This window comes from Anas acuta, chromosome 16, assembly GCF_963932015.1.
Source record: "Anas acuta chromosome 16, bAnaAcu1.1, whole genome shotgun sequence".
Taxonomy (NCBI): domain Eukaryota; kingdom Metazoa; phylum Chordata; class Aves; order Anseriformes; family Anatidae; genus Anas; species Anas acuta.
In genome coordinates, this window is record NC_088994.1 from 9002678 (window position 1) to 9014774 (window position 12097).

At 42.9% G+C, this 12097-nt stretch overlaps 1 protein-coding gene across 2 annotated transcripts in view; it reads right to left on the bottom strand.

Moving 5' to 3' along the window:
* ATP9A (ATPase phospholipid transporting 9A (putative)) overlaps window positions 1–12097 on the bottom strand; it is a 61364-nt gene that overhangs the window by 14525 nt on the left and 34742 nt on the right. For both annotated transcript variants that reach the window (XM_068700385.1, XM_068700387.1), the window contains 4 exons: window positions 8837–8998; window positions 3637–3729; window positions 2712–2795; window positions 1690–1860 (listed from right to left, as the gene is read on the bottom strand). In XM_068700385.1, the coding sequence (XP_068556486.1) occupies window positions 1690–1860; window positions 2712–2795; window positions 3637–3729; window positions 8837–8998 (510 nt within the window). The remainder of the gene's footprint in view (window positions 1–1689; window positions 1861–2711; window positions 2796–3636; window positions 3730–8836; window positions 8999–12097) is intronic.

Sequence of the window (12097 nt, forward strand, 5' to 3'; positions counted from 1 at the left end):
ATATTTCAAGATTCTGCTGATAAAACCCACAAAATGCAAGCTAAAGAATGTGTATGCGTGTGTTAATGTGTCCCACCCCAGCTATTTCTTGTACGCTGAAATAAGCAGGCCTCGCTGCAGAAATATCCCTCATGGCCCTGCCTCAAATGTGGATGATGCAACTGGGGTTAGCTCACTGCTGATGTGTGCGTCTGGAACAGACTGAGTTGGTTTTGTGTTAGTCTTTTTTTTTTTTTTTTTAAATATATATACACACACACTGCTCTTTTTATTTTCTGCTGGTGGGGGGGCATTTGAAAGCAATGTCAGCAGCAATATTCAGCAGCAATAATATATTATAGTCTGGCAGGGAATTCCCTCAATACTGTAAATATATATTTTCTATTATTTTCTTTTTTTTTTTCTCTATTTCCCCCCCCCTGTTTTTTTCGGTGTTTTTATTCTTTCAAGACAACGCCCAAGATTATTTAACTATTTAACTAAACTTTTTTAAAAATTCACAGGGACTCATTTATTTAATAATCTGAGGTTGGAAAATGATTTGATCTTAACAAGATGGTCCCTGTAATGAATTACAAGACTGCTTTCAGTTCTGATTTGCTTTTTGCATGCTATACCCTAATGAACATACCGCCATAACAAGCACAGCCCCGCACAACCCACGCTGCACCACAATGCCCACTGCAGCCAAGGTGAGAAGACAATATTAAACTGCTCCGGAGTTACTGGCCAGATCTATATCAGATAAAGCCACAGTACTGCTGAATAACTGTTTTATTCTGCTCATCTCACTTTGTAGCTCGAAATCATGTTGCTTAAAGGGATTGCTCCAAACAGAAAACGCTTCTGGAAGACTGTCCTAAGCCTGGAATTCCAATTCCTATCTAAATTCCAACACACAGCCCTCCCTGCTTTTGTATTTACAGCACAGCTCAATATTTTGCTCACTTTTATATTTCAAGCAGAAAAGCCACAAGCAGAACATTTTATCTACTTTTACTGCCTGAATCTGAATGTTTAGTCTTTTATTTTTTCCCTTTTTCAAATCCAGAATCTGAATGACAAGTTCTCAGAGAGGAAAACTGAGCAAGAATCCTTCTCTGCCAAGCACAGCTGGGGCCATAAGTGCCTGCGTCTCAGATGCAGGAGCCCAAAAAAAATGGGTTTCCAGCCTCTCATTCTCTTGGCTCAGGCACCCTCTAGTGGCTGCTGCAAAGCATTGACCTCCACAGCCGAGCGCTTCACCCCAGCTCCACCGTGTGCCAGAGTCATTGAATCATAAAGGTTGGAAAAGACCTTCAAGATCATCTGGTCCAACCATCACCCTACTACCAATGTCACCCACTAAACCCCACAACAGCCCTGTTGTTTCATGCAACCCCCAAAGTCTCCTCCAGCTCCCCTCCTGCACGTGCACCCGGTTTCTCGGTGGATGGAGCCAGAACAGGCTGAGGGAAGAAAAGCACAGAAGATGACACACTCTCACGTGTTAACTTTTAACATTTCCCACATGTTCTGTACCCAAAGTCGTGCTCAAATGCATCAGTCAGCCTCACTGTTCCTGGTCCCAAAGGACACTTGCTAGAACATTTCATCGACAGGGCCCCAAACCGTCAGCTTCTGTCTGCAGGACAGTAAACTCCTGAGAGCCTAGGTATTTCTGCCGGGGTAATATTAAATTAGGCAAACCTTAATGCCAGCATTTCTCAGGGTCTCCAGAGTGGGCCTGACGTCTGCCTGTAGCTGATCCTCCACACCGGTGAGACACAGCAGCTCCATCTCCATCTCCAGGCTCTCGATGACCGTGGCCACCTTCAGGGAGCGGTCGTGCACGCTCAGCTTCGCCTGCACGTAGCGTGCCTGAGGACAGAGCAGAGGTAGCCACAGCCACATGAACGGTCAGCTTGCATTTTTGTGCAACACAGGGTTAGCCAGCATGAAGCCCCAAAACTATCTGCTGACTGTCATTCAGAGGTGTCACCTGTAATGGCCCATGAGCACAAGATGCTGTTACAGAATGGGCCAGAAAATGTTTCAGGAAGTTTGTGTCATTCAGCCCCGTCCCCTGCCAGCCAAGCGACATGGCACACAGCATGGCACACACACACAAACCTGGGAACGCTGCCATCACACCACAGGTCCAACCACTGCTTTTGTGACTAACGCTTCTCCAAACGAGGACAACAGAGAATCCTAAAGTTTCCCACCATCTCACTTCTGCATTTAACCAGTTTTACTTCACATTTTGCCTGCTTGGGGTACAGAAGTTAGCACCGTGTGCAGAGACCCATCTAACAAACCCCACGCGTGAAGCTTGTGTTTCCATGAAGCCTGGCTGTGTTGTATGTGGGATGTTTGTAGTTTCCCTGGATGCCAGAATGCAACAATGAAAATTAAAAGCCAACACATTGCCTCAAACAAACACAACTTGTCTAACGAATGATGGATATTTGCAGAATTTATAACCGCAGAAGATTAGAAGGCAGGATTCAGGAACTGTTTTGGAGAGTCCTGGACGGGATCCAGTTTCCTACATATCACTTTAAAAGGCACTTTGATTAAAAGAACAGCAAGACACTGAAAAATGGCAATTCTAACAGAAGGAGTACGGAGATGAGAGGCGGCATTATCATTAGAGGTCTGTGAGAATCACTTCAGTGATTATTTGTTTAAAAACAAAGCAAAAAAAAAAAAACAAACAAAGAACTTACTTCAAAGTCTTGATATTGCTCTTCTGTCAGAGACTTCTTGGCTACAACGAGAACCCTCAGGCCTTCCCTAGCCATGTTACCACACTGGAAAGAAGTATCACATTGTAAACCATAAACTGCATCTCAAGTAAGATGATTTATGCACAGCATTTCAGAGATTGCAATGCAAGATAGCAGGTTAAGAAAATAACCGTCCCATTTGAGCAACCCCAGCAGGTCTATAACATCTGATAAAGTGCATGATAAACTCGAGAGGAAAAAAGGAGATCTGCAATGGTTTGTAATCTATCCCAGTGATCAGAAACAAAACTGTCCCCTCTGCCATATCAACATGGCAAAAACAGCCCCATTGATTTCATTTTCTCCATTCCTAAGTAAAAGGACACAAACCTTTTATTTAAAGACTTGGAATCTTTGGCCACAAACTCTTTAAAATAAGACCAATCCATTATTTCTATGAACTCTGGGGTGTGGGGCTGAGGAATACCAGTAAATGAAGCTATTGCTATGAACTCTGTGTCAACATTACTGCTAACCTGACAAACACATCCAAGAACAAATCTGCCAAATGGAGTTTTGAAATCAGACCTTTCAGTCTAAAATAAATCCAGACACAGGATCAAGCCCATGACAAATTAGGTGATCTTGAATAGCAACCCGTCTGGAGCAAAATCCATTTTATTTTTAGAAATTATTCTGCACTGAATATGCTGAACTTGCCACCTGACTTCCTTGTTACTGACGAAGCAACAAGGCTGAAGACTAACAGTGGATTGCCATAATGCATGATCTTTTGGCCTGCAGGTGTTTTAGCACTTGTGCCCATTTTGGCACACTGACAGCAGAAGCTTTGTCAGGTGTTGCCCTGGAAGGGGAAAAGCACTCTTGGGTGGAACCCTCAGAACCAAGAGAGACCTCCCCATACCTCTTCTTCCAGCCAGTCGTTGTACTGCACAATGCCAGCCATCACCACGTCAGCGCCCTTCATATAGAAGGTGATCTCTCCTGTTGATTCATCCTGAAGTTGAGAAGCAGAAGAGTCAAAGTTGGGCCATTATTAGCACATTTGGAGTGGTCTCAGCAAGCTAAGTGATGAGGTTTTTTACACAACAGTCACAAAAATATCTGTGCAGGGTCAGGCTGAAGGTCCATCTGGCCCAGCATCTTGTCTCAGGGCCAGAAGGAGATGCCTATTCAATTACAGTTCAGTTACTTGCAGCAGGAATTTAGACAAGTATGATCAGCTTCTTAATCAGCAACATGTGATCCCCGTGCAGCCACCTCTCAATCCCAACAGCGTGTGCCTTTGGAGTAACCTCTAGCCCTCACCCTGAAAACCTGCTTCATACTTACCAGGAACAATAAAACAGATGCAGAAAAATTAACAGAGTAAAAGTCACTTTAATTTACCCCGTTACATTATACAACATAAGCATAATTAAAGTTTATGCTTGCCGTGGAAAGGTTAGATTGCTGCCTGCCTTATCTGATAGAAGTAATTTGTAGGCTGCAAGCAAAGCATATTTACATTACCACAAATTAAAAAATCCCTTCTAACCAGGCAGATACCTAAGGAGGTCACAGCTATTAGTATTACAAGCTAATGGAAACCCTGGCAATTTCCTCAAAGGAGACAAAACAATGAGTAAGGAACAAACTGCTCTGTAAACGAAGATAGCCACCAGGGATAGGAAGAAAATAAACTTAACACGCAAGAGCAGAAAGTCTAGAAAGGTCTGGAAATAGACAGCCACGAACAAAGGGGAAGAAATACTTTAGGTAAAAGGAGAAATTAAAGAAAAGCACAATGAACACTGCTTTGTTTTTACACTGTTTAATATAGGCGTCAATCTGCTCTGCCATTACAGAAGCTTGTGGTGATGGTTCTCACACACGAGGAGTACAAGTCGATAGATTAAAAGCCTGACGTCTTGTGGCAAAACAGTTCACTTGCACAGCAAGGCAAAGCAGCACCTGATGCAGATACTAAAAACCCAAGGAAGAGAAATAAGTGACTTGGCTAGGGCAATTAAGAAGTGGCCAAGGATAATTAAGATCCTCTACCAAAGACTTCTGCCAAGCTCAAAGAGCTTTGCAGGTAAGATTCTTATGATTAAGCCTAAGAATGTTTTTCAAAGCCCTGAAAGGTTTAGCCTTCACATACCGATACCCACACATCCCACCTCCCCCAAAGCAGAACGCGTGCAACTACCAAAACAAACAAACTCTGCTTAAATAAAACATAACACTTTTGGCACTGGCAAAAGGTAAGGGTTTATCTATTAAATTATTTGATTAAAAAGTGTCTAACATCTCTGTAGGAAACTGCATGAGGACTCTACTTCCCGTGCTGCAGAACCGGCTTAAGATAGTTTAGAGTTTTTGTCCAATATAAATACTGTATCAGCTATCTCCTTGCATTAGTCATTTCCTCTCACCGAGTTCAGTAGGAGGTTAGTGCGTTCTCATATTATGGTAAGATCACACTATAAATCTACACAAAGATTTGCCAGTTATATTGTTTTGGAGAGGCATCTTTTTCCACCATGGTCTGATTCTGGCCACAGTTCAAAGGCTTCTTTCAATTCCAGATATGACAATAGCACTATCTTCGCTTCGCAACAAAGACCATTCCACATGGGTAAGGGGAAAAAAGCAGAGAGAAAGAAGAATGGAAAATGTTGTGGTCAAACAAACAGGCCTCTTTTCAAGAAGATAAGTAAGTAAACAGTACTGTAAAGAGTGGCTGCTTTGTTAAAACAGGACTTCTTAGAACTGAAATAATCAGCTACAGATATGACAGTTTGATCACATATAGAAGATATTGCAAAAATATCCCAAATGAGGCAACATCTGCTACTTGTTTTCAATATTAACTACTATTTTATTTACTAAATGTTGTGTGTTGAAGGAGATCTTTTTATGAGAGCCAGAGAGGACTGGACCAGCAGGGGAGACGGGCGTCCCTGCCAAAGAGTTTGGTAACAGCATTGCTGAGCTTGATGCATGAATCACTTGCTGAAATTCTATACCCAGATTATGCTGGCAAGACAATCGCAGTGGCTCCTGCTAGCTGGAAAAATGGCATTTTCTAAGAATGGGCAATATCTGTATGGCTGAGCAGAAAATATTACCGTCTTAATTCTACTCACTGCATTCCTGAGTGTGGTTTTATTCTACAGCTGCTCTCTTCTCCCCTCCTGCACAATGCTTCTGGTGTCTTGTGGACTCTATGCTACTTTCTACTGATCCATAGACAAGTAGCACAGTCTTAGAAGATCTGCTGAAGAGGTAACTAACCACCTTTGCAAGTTGCGTATCAAAACCAACATCAATGCCTACACCTGCATACATGCATGTTCAATAAAAACATTTTATTTGACAGTTACTGATTTTTAAACTGTTTTTTAATGCAAATGTAAACCCTGCTCAAAGATAGTATTTTGGAATATACAGGAACATGCTAAGGTAACACTCAGGCAGCCAGCATCTGCTACTTCAAACCTGGCTCCGCACAGGGTGCATAGGAGGCTGTACAGTGGCTTAGCAGCAGCTCACAGCTGCAAAATAAAGACACTTCGCTACCAAGCATGATGGAGGAGGCAGTGCTTCTATGAGCAATACAAACCTGTCTTACAGGCTTAGGATCTGGGCCTGATATTGCTCCCACTGACCACCAGTGGGAGTTTTGCCATTTTCTTCAGCAGTACTACATTAAATACAGAAATGCACAATAGGAAACTTTTTCTTCCTAAATGGGAGGAATGTAGCTCATGGTCGTTTTAAAAGGCACAAGCTTCAGATCACTGACTTGCATCTTGTCATTTTATCATACATAAATGGGGGGAAAAAAGATCTCCTTTCTACTTAGATACTTTTCTACTTTTTGTTAGATGAGAAAGAAATTCAGAGCATCCGTTTCTCTGCTGAGCACGCAATCACAATTTAAAAGAAGTGTTTTCTTGTTCTGATGGTTAGCCCACTTCTTAATCTTTTGATAAAACAGTTCCTCAAAAAAAAAAAAAATACTTATCATAAGCAATGGTAGGGAAAGGTTTTTTTATTCCTCCATCTTTTATTGCTCATCTTTTTCTTTTAGGACTCAAAAAGGATGCCTGAAGGCTCCAAATCACATTTACCATTAAAAAAAATAGTCCAGCTGAAGAAATTATGCTTGCTGTATTTAGAGGTACATGTGCTATCCTTTCTGCAGCTATCCTCCCATGCAGCAGGACACATTTGTGGGACTCTGTGTTAAAACACATTCAGTCAGGTCTCTAGACTCACAGATTTAACACACTGATTACTTTGTACAAGCTCAGCCTATCAGCCCATTTCAACCAGCATTCCTGCCCTCAGGCATGTTTTAATATTCCAAAGCCTGGAACAACTTGAAATACATATTTGTGCCACTGTACTGAGGCCTGCAATCCAGCACTTAAAAGCAGTTCCTTGAGTAACGGGAGATCCAGGTCCAAAATACACAGGTGGAATAATGCAAATACAGCCATTTGCAAGAGCTTTAATGAATTTCAATCTGTATGAAACACAGATTGTCAAGCATGGGTTTGCAAAAGCTATTGTGTGCATGTTACAGTTCCATCTTTATCACCAATATTCCTGTTACTGAGAGATTTGAAGTTCTCCGTGACATTATTCCTCCATGATGTTGTTTCTGACAGAGGCTGTGTTCTGCAAGACAGCCAGAGAAGTTCAGATTTGTGAAGCCTCCAAACATCAGCCAATGAAGCAGACCAAATAAATCTGCTATGGAAGAGGCCCATGTACACTACCCTGGTCCCAGCTGCTTCTAATGACAACAAAGACTATTCCAACTACTGTTTTATAATTTAAAATATGAGGCAGAAGATAATATTACACTCTCTTTCCAGATACCCCAAATAAATATGCAGCAACCTAGTTTTAGCACAAAGCAAAAGGAGGTAAGGATAAACCTTACCCATTCTCCCCACCCTAAATAACAAGGCTGCAGATCCTGTGCAATGATACAGCAAATCATATCTTGCCCTGGATTATAGGTTTCCTATTCATGTTTTAAATTCCTGGCACCAATTATATGTCTGTACTTTCAGTAAAAAAAAAGTAACAGCAATGTTTTAATTATCTCCAAAAGAAATATTCGAACTGCTTCACCTTGTTTGCTTTGCAGGAAAATGGAAGTGCCTTGCTTCAGCTGGGTTGATTTATTTTTCTAACATTGATTTCCTAGCAGTATCTGGAAAACTAATGATGATAATGGTGATAACTCATTTCTACTGTTTTTAAAACATCCATGCTTTCTTATTCTTTCTTTTTCAAGGTAATTAACTTCTGGAAGTGTGATCTTCTATTGCATTTGCAGACAGAATAACAAATATGCACAATTTCAGCTGGGCACATATTTAGCCTGTGCAGTGCCTGCCCCTGCTGATAAAATTATCTGCGTGCACAGATGTACCCTTTTACCTTAACTCAGCTATTTTTGAATTCTGCTCATGATACAACATTCTCAGCATGGCTTTGAGACGTTAAACAGCTCAGAAAGACCTCCACCATTCTCTGCAGCTACAGCAAGTGCCCTCTCCAGCACTCTTGTACTTCCACAGTGTCTGACAGAGTTTCAGCACCTGGCAGAGATCAGGGCAGCACCGCACTACCACTACCAATCTGCTGAACTTGTTTGCTGTGGCATCAGTCCACAATCCCCTCACTCCTTCTCAGTTGCTGTCTCTATCTCCCCCTGTTGTACCACCACAACTGCTGCAGAGACTGAGCACAAGCTGGACCCACGGCTGAAATCCAGGATAGAAATTAAAAACATGAGCAGGAAGGAGAAGCCAGAGGCAGACGGAGCCATGGAGGACACACGCACACAGTGCCTGAAGCTTCAGCTCACTCCTCCCTTTTCCTGTCAGTTTGAATGAGGGACTAAAGTTCAATAAATTGAAGATGAAGGAAAGGATACATCACCAAACTAACCCAGCAGCGAGATGCTATTAGCTCAAAACACAGAACCAGTTTATAGCCTGAGGAAGCACACCACTCCTGAGAGCAAATGTTTTGTACCTTCCACATTATATTCACAGGAGAATCACAGACAGAAGCGTGTAACTGAAGCCACTCACCCGGACGATTATCCCCATGCGCTTGCTCTCATAAGTGAAGGGGAAGATCTGGAGGATGGTGAAGTTCAGGATGTGGCCGCCTGGTGTCCTCAGCTGCATGGAGGACTGGTCTCTGCCCACCAGTGTTAAGCCCACACTCTCGGTCCACTGCACCAGGGCCACCTGAGAGGAAAGGCACAGCAGGTTGTAATCTGCTCTGAAACTTATGCTGTATCATGAATTAAAACCGTTCACGGAGGCAGAAAGGGAAATGCCAGCCCAGGCCTAGCACCCTGACCATGGTTCTGGGTCAGGCATGTAGGTAGAGCCCAAGTTTTCCAGAAAAACTGGTGGGCTGTGGATCATGAGGCTGCTGAAATCTCCACCTAATGTTAATGATACATTTTTTACACAGGTGCTCTGGTACAGCTGGATATAACGGGCTTTTCCTGACACTGAGCCTTCACTAAGAGTAATTCTGTGGTTTGGGCAGGCCAGCTCCTGAATCAGCTGCAAAGCCTTCCTAGGCCCTTAGCAGGAGGTGGCCGCCAGCTCCCTGCCTCTGGCTGCAGTGTCCAGAAGGAAAACATCCAGCAAATGGAGGCACCGGTACCCTCTGCCCAGCTCCAGGGCGCCCAAACCTCTGTAGGGGCCCATTAGTAAAATCTGTTTACAAACACCTAACTTGTTGAATGTGCTGTTTCAAAACTTGCTGTTTATGAAATCAAGAATTCAATGTGATGCTTTCACCCTGGATTTACAGTATCAAAGCCTGAAATGCTAATGCAGAGATCATTAAAAATTCACATGGAAAAACAAAGGAAAACAAGCTCCCTGTTGTACTCGGTTTGGTAGTAACAGTTCATCAGCAATTTGCAATCTCTGTACTGAGCAGCAAAACAGCTGAAGGCTGGCTCGCAGGACTTTTTAGCAGAGCTCCTCTGCCCCACACATTAAAATAAACAAATTAATAACAATAATTAAAAAAAAATGTTTTTCAACACACAGTAATACTCAGTTGAGCTTATACAACTATCATTTTGACTGCTGCTTTCCGTATTTGAGGACCTGCAACATTGATTTCCTTACAAGCATTCACTAAATTACAATCAAGTCACAACAGAAGACCAAAGACTTCATTTTGCTCCCCCAGCGCTGCCCCCATCTCCCCACCTCAGCTGACATAGCCACCTAGGAATGATCCTGCTGAGATACAGGCATTTCACTCTAGAAGCTGTCCTGGCAGTAACGGATGGGAGCAGCAGCTGACATAAGCCCATATATCACGTGCCTCCAGGAAGGATCAAGGGATACTTTCCCCAAACAAATACAAAATACTAGAAGTTTTTTACAGTGATGTTCTCAAGAATGTGAGAATGTGGGGCACGTGGTTGCTGCTGACTTGAAGGTTAATTACTCCTTGGGCATTTCAGGTTCTGCTTTTACTGCCTATTCCCACAAATACCTTACATAAAAGTGAGATTTATTTTGGGAAATCACATACACTAGGATACAGATAGAAATGAAATCTATAAATACTTGCATCGACTCAAGGTTTTACTAGGAAAGTTGATACAATTGGTCTAATCAGACAATCTTTTATATCTCGGCTCCCTTTCATCCACAATTAGGTTTAAAAAACAACCTAAAATAAATCCTTTTCTTTCTTAAGGTAGTCTTAAATCATCAGATGAAAAAAAAAAATTAGCTGAGTTGCCTTTGTCTTTAAAGGCCTTTAAATCAATATTTGTTTTAATACTAGCAAGTTTTTGCAGGCTTATTCACAAAGGTTACAACAAATCAAAGGATCTTTCAAGATTCTTTTTCAAAAGTTTCTTCAAGACATCCTTAGTGCATTAAAGGGTGCAGTTGGATAATCCTCCTAACTACCTCTCAGAGCAGAGATTGAGCTCAGGTTTCTAATACTCTGGTTAATAATGATTGAGAATTTTTCACAGTGTGATGTTAACACAAGGACTTGCTTGGTGTACATAGCACTAGATGCTCATCTGCCCATGTTGGTGAGCTACAAATGTCTGAAGACATAAAGCTCTGCTCCCACCTCAGGCTGTTAAAGCATCTCCATTGCTACTTTCTTTCACAGATTCCTCATTCCCTGCCAGCATCTCACTTCAATTCTATGTCAGGAAGCATTCAAACCTCCTAAAAGAAAAGCCCAGCACACAGTAGCAACTGGAAGAGCAGCAGAGGATACCTGCTATGCTGCACACATCATACTGCAAACTAACTGCATTTCACTGTGCGCCACCACTCATTTCGGATGGCCCTGAGACCACAAAAAGGCATGTCGGCAGAAGGGGAAGAGTAATGAAGGAAATCCCCCCTCTCCGTTGCTGCTGGGCCCAGGAGCACTACTTCTTTCAGCCCTCAATGGCCCTCCAGGTGAAGCCCATTCAGCACAGGGAAGTGGGGCTGACCTCTTTTAACTTGTCACCTCCCAGCCTCTGCAGTGCTTCGCGAATTAACAGAGAGGAAAAGTGATATCATTTTGAAGTGTTCCCATCAGAGCCACTGCAAGCATTGAAATTGCCATTCCCATTCACCACAAAGCACAACGTGCTCAGCCCTGAACACTGCAGGACGACACCAAGGACACCAGGCCACAAGTTCTCCTGCAGGGCCGGGGCATCTGGCCAGGCAATGTGCTTCCAGAGCGGCATGGGCCAGAAAAACTTTACTCTGCACCCCATAAATCGGTAACTGGAAGGCTCCTGGTCACAGCAAAAAGATGCGAAACACGGAAGATGCAAAGATACGTTGACAGCTTTAACCAGGATGGAAACCACTCATACACCTTTTCATGAGCCCATGCTGACTGATGAGAAGTCATAAAGGTTCCTGAGAGCTCTCTGGGAGTTCGTAGCTCTGTCCTGGCCAAGTCAGACAAAGATCCGTGCATTACAGAGCAGAGCAGCTATGGGAGCCTGCCGTACCATCCCCTCAACTTTGTTCTTTCTGACAATTAAGTTACCCAAGCCACCACCAAAGTGGATATCGACTAATAAATTTCATTCCAAAGGGACAAATTGATCCTTCTGTGCTACGAGTTGCTCTACAAACGTCCCATTTAGGGTTGCCTAGGCACACAGACAACAGGCAGAAACCCATTGATCGGAGCACCCTTTCATGTCCTGGCAGCTGCGGTGGGCTGTCAGGGTTAAAGACTGTTTGCCCAGGAATCCCAGGCACTCTTATCTCTGATCAGATTATATCTATTTCATTTCCCCTGTTAGTTACTGTATGGCTACAACTGACACGCTT